Below are 13004 nucleotides of genomic sequence, written 5' to 3'. Positions count from 1 at the left end.
TGTTAGATGATAAAAAATTCAAAATTTTCCGGGGGATGACTCCGTATCCCCCGCCCTGTGTTTCGTGCGCCTATGGCGCTAACAGAATCTGCGCAACCAGGGCAAACTTCGGTTATTGGACTATAGTCGAGCTAAATGATCTGAAACCGAATGTCCGTTAGTCGGTCCGGAAATGGTCGACCACGGGATTGAGCGATATTTACAATATGGCCGACACTGTGAAATACGTTACGACCGAACTATAGTAGGTGATGCGACCAAGCCCACTAAAAACGAAAACTGAAGTTCGCCCAGGTGTTTTACATAAATCTCTAACTGGGCGCCCCTCCCCAAGACAAGATCCGCCTATATACCATATCATATCATATCATATACCTCGTAAACTATAGGAGCTGAACGAATAGATGAAATCCACAATACCGAGACCTATAAATATTGCCGGGTATCCGACATAAGGCTGCACGAAACCTGTACATAATGTTAGTACAATTGAGACCGTACGACAGAAGACAACATCGATAGCGAACATCGTCGCGTAATTTTCGTCGAATTTCTTTTCGGCCACATCCGACAGCCACGAGTGAATGAAAGCGCCGAACCAACTGAACGCTAACGTGCATACGCAAGCCGGGCCGAACGCCTGCCAGATATTCCGAATAAACGAATAGATAATGAACGATACAGCCACCAGCATGAAACTAATAAAAGTATAAATCCATCGATAGCTTCTAGTTTTCGACACAAAAAATCCGAAGACGTTTGTACTGAAAACGAAAAGAGTCGCCGACGATAGTCTTATAGTCGCTAGTTGCCAATGTTTAGCGCTGATGTGTTCTATAATCCACAACGGTACTAAACTGTAGTAAATACTGTTAGAGACTGCGTCCATTGCGTTAAAGCCAAATAACACTAACGTCTGGGCATCGGTAAGCATCGATTTCACGACGCTGAGTTGAAAAGGTTTATTTATTGAATTTTCGTCGCGGTTATTTTCAATATTCGTGAAACCTCGAATAGCGATCGTGACGACTAAAGCGGCGAAGAGGGCCCAAAATGGAGCCACGCGCCCGGTCCATTTCACCACGTACAAACAGCCCGCGTAACCGAATAAAGTGCCACCGTATCGGCAACTGTATATGGCGGCTAGGGCTTTGGCCCTATCATCTTCATCGTCGAAAGCGATAGCGACCATCGTCGAACCGGCATTGGCAACAAACGCAATTGAAAGTCCGACGAGTAAATTCGCTAACGCCAGAACCCACCACGCGGACGCAAACGCCGATATGGAAGTAGCGCCGAGTCCGGTCAGTAGTCCAAACCAAAACGGGTATAAATGTCCGCGACTGTACGCCACTCGCGCGCACAGGACGTTTCCGAAAATCAGGCCGAAGTTATACGCGGATTGGGTAGTCGCTATTTTGAAAGCGATCCGGTGATCTTCTGCGGTATCGTTTTCAACATCGTGAAGGATCTCGGAAGTGACGGTGATTACAGCGCTTCGCGTTACTTCGATTATCAGCGACGCTGTACTCACGATACAAACGATAGCTATAGGGCTGGGCCTGTGCTGACAACGAAGGCTACACGAACTAGACATGGCGTCTTCTGCACTGCAGAATGAGTCCATACTGCCGTAACCCTTATCTTCAACAGAATCTTCATCCTTCTCGTTGTTAACGTTCAATTCATGAAGCATCGTTCGCGAAGGTGGCCACGTGATCGCTGACCTACTTATAGCTTGTCTTTGAAACGTCACTTGATTCTGGAAATCTACCACATAGAAGATGAGAAGTTCCGACTCCCGCGGGCGCGTGGGGAATTATATATATATATATATATATATATTACATTTATTTTAAACTATGCTCAGACACAGGGTGATATTAATACGCATCAACGGGCAATTAAACAGCTCGGCTTAATTACTTCATCTGTTACCTGCATTCACGGATTCAGATCTTCAGTAGCGCATATACATGGCGATATTCATTATTCAATATCACATTATTAAATGATCCTACTTAATTCAATGGCAATTTGATCTGCATATTTCATTCATAGGGTTATCACCATATGTTTGTTTTGGCGCACAGTTTTTCAGTACCAATAGCAGGTTTATTAACGCTCGGCACCCAATCCTTGATCTTAGAATAGGGATTGTCCCCATTATTTATTTATTGGGCTGGTAAATTTTGTTTGATTTTTGGATTGAGCGTCCCTTACAGACCCACCACACCCGCCGGCAGCGAAACAGGCGGTTTGATTTTGAAATCGGAAATCGAAGTACAGATATAGTTGTGTGATCAGCGGTCGAGTTAACAGAATATTTTTAAATCGAAGTACATAATTGGAAATTGCGGTTCCGGTTCATTCAAACAATCTTCCATTCAGTCTGAACCGGCAAGCGACTGATTCGGGTGAATTTTTCTGGCTGCCTCATCTAATACAATGAGATTCTGGAAATAGCTATATTACAAGGTTGAAGATCATTTTGTCCATTTATATATATATTTTTTCTTTAATCCTTAGTGGATGAAGTGACGTCCGTGATGGGTGTACCCACAAAAAGTACACGTCAGATCGAGTCCCCGACGAATGGAAATTGAGCGGACACGTGCAAGTGACGTAAGGCCAAAAACAAAACAAAGTTCTCAGCGGGCTATATTAGGGCAGATCGCCCTGGCTTTGTTAGACTACACTATGCCAACTTAATCAACCCGCCCAAAACTGTTTTCCTTTGCCGTTTATGCGCATGCGTAATCTATCAGAATCATTGAATTTTTAAATCTAGGACATACTTAATTTTTGACAGCGTTTACGTGTAGTGAGTGGAGACACTAGATGTGCCAAAATGATTAGCAGTTTGTTGGACGATTGTAGCCAGCCCATCCTCGCTTGCCAGGGGTCAGGTATAACTCCCGAACTCATTTCCACCAGCCCCCTGGCCTCGCGAAGCGTGATTTCATTACTGGCGCTGTTGCGCATGACGTCATATATCGATTTGCGAAATACTTCCTTGTTCGGTAAAACGTTCGCTGATTGGTCCATTTAACGAGAAAACCAATAGAAGCCTAGAGTCGTTTGTTACAAGCGCTGTGATTGGTACGACCGGATTCTGGTCGGCTAGTAACGACACCGACGACTCGTGAGGTCAAGGGGTTCGGCGAACAGCTTTGGCGGGTTTAGTGGGTTCGAATCCCTTGACGGGTGAAGATGTAGCCAGCCTAGTGTTGTAGGTGGTTTCCGCGGGAACAGTTAAACTAGGTCGCGTGGTCCAATAACGGCTGGTGAGGACAGTATTCCAGTCAATAAATCGCCATCATCGGGAAACGACCGAGGGACTCTCAGAGGGGTCTCAGAGGGGTAGGGGATCCCGGTCCCAACCTGGCCAGCCCCAAAACAGTGACGTGATGAGAAATATAATAAGATAATTTACATGTACAATTATTGTACATGTCTTTTTGAAATTAAATGCATAATTCTGTAGTCAAATAAGGCCAAAAATATACATTTCTTTATGGTGTCCAAAATTTGGCAGGGACGGGTACAGGTCAGTACGTAAATGTAGTAACCAATAAATTTCACTTATGTCATCTGACAAGTTAATTGCCCAAAAGTGATGTGTACCTGGCTTTTGATGACTAAATTTTTGGTATCACCAAGAAATGACAATAATTTTGATATATCAGACGAAACTTCTCAACAAAGTCAAAAATAAGCATTTTTTGTGGAAAGCACGCAGAAATAAAGGATTCACTGTCATTTTCCCTCCGGCCATTTTCCCTCCACACAAAATCCCTCAATCATTATCCATTCAGTTACTTTCCCTCCAAAACATAAATTTTCCCTCCAAGTGTTCAAATTAATATCATTAATGAAATAAGTGGAAATAAATGATTTGATTACGAAAATTCATTTTTGATAGATGGACATTAACAGAATGTCTAGTATAATATAATGTTGCCTAAGCATGTGAGCTAAATTCAAGTTCCACCTGACTCACCTGACTCAATAGCAATGCAATTTGCTTTATTTAATCATGGACGTATAGACTAGTTTATACGTCCATGATTTAATAAAACCTTTAATCTAATTAATCCTCATTGTTTCTTAGATCGAAGGATTTAATTATTCAATGTATTAACGCTTTTTTGACCGCAGTTATTCTTTCTAAAACTAAACAGAATAGAACGATGACCGCACTCAATCGTGGTGAACGGATAATAAGATAAAATCCCACTATTTACAGATTAAAAAGAATTTAAAAACCAGAATTGACGACCGTCACCTGATGATGATCTCTAGGGTGAGATCGAAACGTTGTGTCTTTTATATATTTTAGATTTAATAAATAAATTCTGGTTTTTAAATTCTTTTAATCTGTAAATAGTGGGATTTTATCTTACTAAAATGAGCATTTCTCCATGAATCCATAAGTTGCCTTATACATACTGAAATAGGACATTCTTTCTGCTATCAATTTTAGAAAAGTGAACCCTACAAAAGTCCCTTCTTTTTATAACATTATATTCTTTGGAGGGAAAACGATCAGAGGGTTAATGACTAAGGGATCATGACTGGAGGGAAAATAACCGGAGGGAAAATGAACGAATACCGAAGACTTGAACAATTTCTTTTCAAAATGTAGCAGACACGTAAAAATTGCCCCGAACCATGAGATAACGAGCCACTAGATTTACAATATCATACATATATTTCAATATTTCATTGGCAAACAAATAATTCGATTATTACCATAATTATTAACCAATCAATAAGACATAATCATAATTACACATTGTTCTAGTTGGCGCTGTATTGGCGCCCTGATACTATCGACGTTTGTGTTTGAAACACGCACGTTTTTTTAAGGACAAATACAGATCATCATGAGGGGAGGTTTGACATCATAATTCAACGTAACAAAATATTCTAACAGCTTCATTTCGAATTCGACATAAATCAGAAACGTGTTTCTTTGTTGACTATAGTGAACCGATATAAATCTCAGTATAGTTAACAAATAAAAAATTTATTTTAGATTTTTTCTTTGTTCTATGCATAAATTATGTTTATTCATCATCGATTTCATCGTGAGGATCGACAGGTGCGCGCTGGTCTACAATAGGACATTAACCACCGTCAAAAAAAGTTTCACCTCAAAGCGCCTTGGATAAATTGGAATTCCAGTCAGGTCCTACAGCAGCGACTACGGTATTCGATGGTATAGACCGCACCAGAGACAGATCCAGCAGAACTTGTGAGACTTGTACAAGTACATGAAATATTTCTAATATTTCGTCCTTTTCTATTTTGTGAACAAAAATAACAGGTGCATTTCAATGCATCCCTAGTACAGTGGAACCCCGTTACAACGAACTCCGATACAACAATTCAAAGGATATTACAAATATAGAATTTTGTCCCATAAGAAAATTTAATTTCATACTGGATAACGAACTATCGGTTTATAACGAACAGATTTTCTTTTCTGGTCCGGTGAAGTTCGCCGTAACTAGGTTCCACTGCATTGCCTTCGTGGACGACAAAGTGCTCTTTTGAGATGTGACAACAAGTCCTTCTAAATTTGCGTCTGGATCCGGGCCCGAGTACGTATGGAGATATATCAGGCGTTAAATTCGATAAGTTCATAACCATAATACTTGATTCTCGGAAATAACCTGGTATTAGGCTAGTTCGATAATGGGTCGTCATCCGTATAAATACTATAGTAGACTCCGCCTATAGCGGTATGGTACATCCTCCCTCTGCAGGGACTCGAACCTGATGGCATCGCTACACTCAGCCACGGCACGAACCCCTGCATCAGTAGACCGGGTGCGCAGGTACATGCGCAGCTTACCGAACGGAAACTGGCGGCACCAATCAGATTGCTCGTTGTATAATCGTTGAGGCAAATTTCAAGGAAGAACTATAAATGGGAAAACCCCGGGCTAAAATAAAACGGGATTTCTGATTGGCTAAAAATCACATCATCTGAACTGCGCATGTATCTGCGCACACGGTCGATTATGGCAGGGTTTCGTGCCGTGGCAATCTCGATGCCATCAGGTTCGAATCCCTGCCGGGGGAGGATGGGTATGGTAGTGCCGGGACCCGCAAAATATTTCCAGTTTAGACAAATACCGGTAAAGATTTTCCGATTTCTTCACGTTAACAAACACAAGGGGCGGAAAACCTGTTCATTATGCTACTGGTTCGGACAGATCACTGAATATAGTAGAACTCGCTTCATTCGGATCACCCGGGACCGGAACATTTTATCCGAATTAAACAAAATCCGAATTAAGCGCTCTCTCATTTGAATCGAAACTAGAAGAGACTGGGCCCAGTTCCACAGTTGTGAGTTAAGATTTAACTCAAGAGTTAACTCATCCAAAATGAACTAATTTTAACTCAGAGTTAACTCCAACTCACAACTGTGGAACTGAGTCCTGGAGTTTTAGTCCGAAATAAGTGAAAATCCGAATATAAAAACGATCGGAATTAAACGAGTTATACCGTTATACTAGCTTCAGGCGCGGATCCAGACTATCGCACATGCAGCACGTGCGGTAGTCGCAGTTTTCAAATGCCCTCGAAAAATTTTTGTTTCGGGAAAAAAGTAGATAAAAAGGCACACAATTTGTGCGCCATAAAAAATAACTGCCTTTCTGTACTAGGACTAAAGCAAAATGTGAATGAAAATAAATTGACCAAAATCATAAAAGGCAATCGACGGCATTTTTTTTTTACTCAAAAGGGCACTATTCTAAAAGAGACTCTATAGATTTAATCGAAAAAGTGCATAAGCAAATTGAATGTTAAGACAAATTAAGTGGCATGATACCAATAAATGGCACTCAAACTCTAACTCGCTCGCCGGGCATCAATACTGGCCCTTTTCAAAGTTGGTGCCTTTTTTTCACTGTGCTGTAGTCACCGAATGGCCCTGGATCCGCGCCTGAGCTTCAGTTACATTTTCCTTGTACTGTTTTTTCATTCTCGCTACGCGTAGTCTACTGTATTTCCCACTGCTGTGTAAAAATGCGAACGTAAATTCACGATTCTAGTTCCATGATTCGTGACTACGGATGATGATATGCACAATTCGCTCGATGATATCGTTTAGTTTTTCTCGACGCGACGACTGATTCTAACTGGTGTGCAAATCCTCCATTCCGTTGACGATCGTGTCCTCGTCGGACTCGACGCACTTCTGGAACAGCAGCGCCATCTGTTGTTCGTGAGGCAAAGCGCACTTGCCGTTCCAATGAGCTTTCTGGAATGAATGGGTCTGGAAAAAAAAGGCGACAGTATTATCGAGATAAAACTTCAACCCGCCTCGAGCTTAGAATGGCTCAATGCAGAGCTCAACACAAAACCTGTGTTTAAGAAACTCTTCTTTAACCCTTTCAGTGCGTCTACTCCGCAGTGCGGTGTATGAATCAGTGATGGATTTTGCTAGTAACCGCACTGCGGTGTATTGATGTAATCAGTAATTAGTTTTTACCTCTATTGAAAGATGGCAATTAGTAATTAGTTTTTATCTCTATTGAAAGATGGCAGCACCTGTCAAACATAGTGAAATACTAGTAACTAACGATACACCGCACTGCGGTGTAGACACACTATAGTGCTATTCCCGTTATTCAACACACTAGGGTGGAAAATTTTCCAAATTTTCAAATTATCTCCAGCACTATAGGGTATTTATTAGTCAGCACTGAAAGGGTTAAGAAGGAACACATCGCATTGAACCCACGTTTGAATCAGAGACTGCATTTTCGCTAGTGCTTATGAAATGTATATGGAACTAACTGTATATAAGAAATAAATACTATCATTTTAGCTGTGCTTATAAGGCCGCCTATCTACCTTGTACATTACTTTTTGAAATTCATGATCGAGCCATAGCAATAGCAGACCCAGTGGGCTATAGAAATCAACTGATTACAAAATCTACTGCAGTTTAGAAAGTGACCCAGCCGATTTGGAGAAACAAGGTATCACTTTTTAGCCTAAAATAGTATATTTCAGAGTAGCTTAAACAGCTTAAACCTATATCAAACAAGCATTATGTACATATTAATTGTAAGGCCTTTTAAGGTCTAGATTGATTGTTAAAAATCAAAATAAAAAATCTTATCGATTAAATATTGATTCAGCCCTTTTTGAAGGGAAGTTCAACCACCCATTAAAAATCCTGGGGATGCCCATGTTAACTAGGTTCTGGTAGTTCATTCCCTACCCAGAAATCGAGAAAGTATTTTTCAAACGGGGGATAGCTTACCATTTTCGGATCTCGCGTCCAAGTTTGCATACATCGACCATCACAGACGGGACAGGGTCTCTGAATGGCGAAACCTCCGCATTCTCTGCAATCAGCAGTTATCTGTTGATACAACCAACACGCGTGGCAACTACAAAATATCAGCAAGTTCGATTTCAAATACACGGTTATAAAACTGGGTCTCATGAGAGAAGAGGCTTTCAGTTATTTTGGTCCTAAAGTTAACTCAGTACCTAACTCAGTACTATTTAGACTAAGAGATCGGGTAATTTTAGGATTTGTGAGTTCATCTCACAATTTAAGACCAGTCTTAGCTCATTTTGGTTCTATAGCCAATCTAACAACTTAAGACCAGTCTTAGCTCATTTTGGTTCTATAGCCAATCTAACAACTTAAGACCAGTCTTAGCTCATTTTGGTTCTATAGCCAATCTAACAACTTAAGACCAGTCTCAATTCATTTTGGTTCTATAACCAAATAACAACTAAAGACCAGTCTAAGCTCATTTTGGTTCTATAGCCAATCTAACAACTTAAGACCAGTCTTAGCTCATTTTGGTTCTATAGCCAATCTAACAACTTAAGACCAGTCTTAGCTCATTTTGGTTCTATAGCCAATCTAACAACTTAAGACCAGTCTCAATTCATTTTGGTTCTATAACCAAATAACAACTAAAGACCAGTCTAAGCTCATTTTAGTTCTATAACCAATCTAACAACTTAAGACCAGTCTAAGACCAACTTAGTTAGTTCTATAGCCAATCTGACAACTTAAGACCAATCTAAGCTCAATTTAGTTCTATAAACAATCTTACAACTTAAGACCAGTCTAAGCTCATTTTGGTTCTATAACCAATCTTACAACTTAAGACCAGTCTAAGCTCATTTTGGTTCTATAACCAATCTTACAACTTAAGACCAGTCTAAGCTCATTTTGGTTCTATAGCCAATCTAACAACTTAAGACCAGTCTAAGCTCATTTTGGTTCTATAGCCAATCTAACAACTTAAGACCAGTCTAAGCTCATTTTGGTTCTATAACCAATCTAACAACTAAAGACCAGTCTAAGCTCATTTTGGTTCTATAACCAATCTAACAACTTAAGACCAGTCTAAGCTCATTTTGGTTCTATAACCAATCTAACAACTTAAGACCAGTCTAAGCTCATTTTGGTTCTATAGCCAATCTAACAACTTAAGACCAGTCTAAGCTCATTTTGGTTCTATAACCAATCTAACAACTTAAGACCAGTCTAAGCTCATTTTGGTTCTATAGCCAATCTAACAACTTAAGACCAGTCTAAGCTCATTTTGGTTCTATAGCCAATCTAACAACTTAAGACCAGTCTAAGCTCATTTTGGTTCTATAACCAATCTAACAACTTAAGACCAGTCTAAACTCATTTTGGTTCTATAACCGATCTAACAACTTAAGACCAGTCTAAGCTCATTTTGGTTCTATAGCCAATCTAACAACTAAAGACCAGTCTAAACTCGAATCCTAACTTCAGACCGATTAGAACGGAGTATTTTACTGATCCCGTATCGAGCGATGATAACGTACCTGGAACAGGTATTGACCATTTTCTGATATTGTTCCGTTTGCATAAGTTCGGCGACGGCCGCCTTCGTTAAAACTCGGCCTTCCTCCTCGAATTCGGCGAGCGAAATCTGCTGGGCGTAAAACGAATACCGCGTCGCGCCCGCCCGGCTTCCGCCGCCGCCTCCCGCCGCCGCTGCAGCACCGACCTCGAATTCCACATCATCCCCGGAATCATCTGCAGAAACGAGAAGTAGAGTTTTACGTCCCCGAGTAGCAGTAGTGTAACCCTAGTGTGGGTCTTAAGAGACGACCAGGGCCTTTTTATAGGTTGTTATGACTAACAACCTGACTAAATCAGCAGGGCTAGTCCATGTAGGTGTCTCAACAGCCAACGCCAGAGGTGGTTTCGAAACAGGGACCTCTTGGTTCCAAGTCCTCCGCTCAACCAATTGAGCTTAATGCGCAGGACTGTTGACTGTTAACCCTTTCAGTGTGTCTACATCGCAGTGCGGTGTATAAATCAGGGATAGATTTGTATATTTGTATATTATAGATTGTAGATTGGTGTATATTGATGTAATTAGTAATTATCTCTCTTGAAAGATGGCAGCACCTGTCAAACATAGTGTAATATTAGTAACTAACGATACATCGCGCCGCGGTGTAGATGCACTATAGTGCTATTCCCGTTATTCAACACACTAGGGTGGAATTTTTCAGAATTTTCAAATCATCTCCAGCACTATAGGGTATTAATTAGTCGGCACTGAAAGGGTTAATTCAAAAATGTGATTCGACACTATTGTAAAAATCAGACAGATCATTTTTCAATGGCAATGAATTTGACAGACATTCGCCATCTTGACCTAGTTCGCAATGCTACACCCAAACGATGCACCCTTACACAATTTATCAACAGGCTATAGCCACACAAACAAAAACTGATTGTCTGAGGGGGTGGGTACAGACAGCAGATTGACAGCTGCATAGGTAGCTGAAAGACAGCCAGACAGACAGCCAAACAGACAGACAGACAGAAAGACAGACAGACAGAAAGACAGACAGTAGGTCTACAAGAATTAAGGTCTCACAGAAGTCTGAGAACCAACGAAGAGGAACTATTTTCAGTAACCCAGTAACCAGAGACATACCATCTTCTTCCACCTCCATCCTCTCGTCTTGTTGCTGCTGCTGCTGCTGGTGATGATGATACGTCACCGCAGCGGGCGGCCCCCCGGCCTGGGGTAGCGGGACGTCCGGTGTCGGGGCTGTAACATCTTCGTCTTCGTAGACTCCAGAATCGGCACCTGATGAATTATCGTCGTCCTCCACTGTGCAGCTGATACTGTGCGCGCAGCTGCGGATTAGAGACAAAACACACGTTCATTAAATTCAATCCTGTCAACGCATCTTATTAACAATGGCAGCTGATATTTCGCTGATTTAAGAATGGCAGCTGATATTTCGCTGATTTAAGAATGGCAGCTGATATTTCACTGATTTAAGAATGGCAGCTGATATTTCGCTGATTTAAGAATGGCAGCTGATATTTCGCTGATTTAAGAATGGCAGCTGATATTTCGCTGATCTAAGAATGGCAGCTGATATTTCGATGATCTAAGAATGGCAGCTGATATTTCGCTGCAAGGTGCACCACTTGGGAGAAAATTTGGCATGGAATTTATATAGGCCTGAGGCCCTACCACTGTGTACGCCTACCACCTAATCCAGAAATAATTTCATCATTGCAAAACAGGATCGCCACACATAGCGACTGCTACTAATAATAATTAGGCGTCGCATCATCAGCCAAAGATTATTTCTATTACTACTTCGGTCTATCTTGCCGATTTAAAGCTCAATTTTCGAGAATAATCATCAATCCTTCAAAACAGTGATATATGGATACAAACGATGATTTATCTGGACTGCACAACTGTACCTGCTCTTACTTCGATTGACACCTATTTGAGGGATGCGTGCGGAATATTAGGCGAAATATCCCTAAAAGATCGGCGCCAATCGAAAAAATAAATAGACTTTAGCAAGAAGGCCTATCATTCTTTTAAGAATTGGGTGCGATTCAAGAATAGGGCACTATAGCAATATGTATGTAGTGATAGTAATCAATTAAGTAATAATATTAGTAATTGATAATGATGATATATAATGATAGTAATGTATATAGTAATTAATGATGATTAGGGAACTAAACCTATCTCTAAACCTAATCCTAACCCTAATCCTAACCACTAGTCCCCTATTCTTGAATCTTACCAAGAAGTGAATGAAGAACAAACTACTAATGTCTATTTATTAATTGATGAGACCTGTTTTTCTTGGATATTTTGCTTACTTTTTGGGGTACATACCTCATTTATGTCTTAACAGAATGCCAAAAGTCGCGGACAACAACTGAATATCCGATATATTTCCAGTTCTGTACCAATTAGATGAATTGGCAAAAAGACTGCTTAAGTCCAGTTGAATGAGAGAGAAAATCCTCCATTTTGTCAAATTTCTTGGATTTGAACATTGTTACCATGCCTACGCCACCCTGATTTAGTTGTTGAGACCCCACAAGAAAAATAACTTCATTTCGTAGGCATGGTGACAATGTAAAAATTCAAGAAATTTCACAAAATGGAGGATTTTCTCTCTCATTCAATTGGACTTAAGGAGTCTTTTTGCCAATCCATCTAATTGGTACAGAACTGGAAATATATCGGATATTCAGTTGTTGTCCGCGATTTTTGGCATTCTGTTAAGACATAAATGAGGTATGTACCCCAAAAAGTAAGCAAAATATCCCAGAAAAACAGGTCTCATCCATTAATAAATAGACATTAGTAAGTTTAATATTCAACGAAAAATCAGACATTTAGATGAGACTTAGAGAGTCAGAAAACCACAGAAATTTACTAAAAAAAAAGGCCCACCAATATTTGCGGTAACTCCAGCCTTCAGGCTTCAGAACAACATCGACCCGTGTGGAAGCAGCGGCGTTTTACACTCAGAATCAGCTGCAGTTAATTTTGATCGGTGAAAAAAAGCAAATTCAGCGGAACAATCAAAATTTTGACAGATTGACGGCTTTTTAAGGGAAAAAATCACTAAACTTCGGCTAACGGCTTTATTGCCATAAGTCCACAACCGATCATTAGTGGACA

The 13004-nt window shown here is 40.5% G+C and overlaps 2 protein-coding genes across 2 annotated transcripts; both read right to left on the bottom strand.

The window, feature by feature from the left end:
• Positions 1-367: 367 nt before the first annotated feature.
• LOC141909971 (synaptic vesicular amine transporter-like) lies at positions 368-1696 on the bottom strand. The gene has a single exon (XM_074800656.1). The coding sequence runs from the start codon at positions 1694-1696 to the stop codon at positions 368-370; it is 1329 nt and encodes a 442-aa protein (XP_074656757.1).
• Positions 1697-4551: 2855 nt separating this feature from the next.
• LOC141910007 (uncharacterized) lies at positions 4552-12941 on the bottom strand. The gene is made up of 5 exons (XM_074800696.1): positions 12774-12941; positions 10986-11191; positions 9856-10069; positions 8294-8423; positions 4552-7297 (listed from the first exon to the last, which is right to left on the bottom strand). Exons 2-5 carry the CDS (start codon positions 11002-11004, stop codon positions 7157-7159), a joined length of 504 nt encoding a protein of 167 aa, XP_074656797.1. The 5' UTR covers positions 11005-11191; positions 12774-12941; the 3' UTR covers positions 4552-7156.
• Between the last annotated feature and the right edge of the window lie 63 nt (positions 12942-13004).

The sequence above is a fragment of the Tubulanus polymorphus genome, chromosome 8 (genome assembly GCF_964204645.1).
Source record: "Tubulanus polymorphus chromosome 8, tnTubPoly1.2, whole genome shotgun sequence".
Taxonomy (NCBI): domain Eukaryota; kingdom Metazoa; phylum Nemertea; class Palaeonemertea; order Tubulaniformes; family Tubulanidae; genus Tubulanus; species Tubulanus polymorphus.
The sequence above is the reverse complement of the archived record's forward strand: the minus strand, read 5'-3'. Positions and strand labels throughout refer to the sequence as shown.

Bases quoted from the DNA above. Each gene is read 5' to 3' on its own strand.
- LOC141909971 (XM_074800656.1), bottom strand. From the start codon at position 1,696: ATGCTTCATGAATTGAACGTTAACAACGAGAAGGATGAAGATTCTGTT.
- LOC141910007 (XM_074800696.1), bottom strand. The intron at 8,424-9,855 runs GTACGTTATCAT...GATATTTTGTAG, and splicing joins ATGGTCAATACCTGTTCCAG to TTGCCACGCGTGTTGGTTGT. The intron at 7,298-8,293 runs GTAAGCTATCCC...TTTTTTTTCCAG, and splicing joins GGACGCGAGATCCGAAAATG to ACCCATTCATTCCAGAAAGC.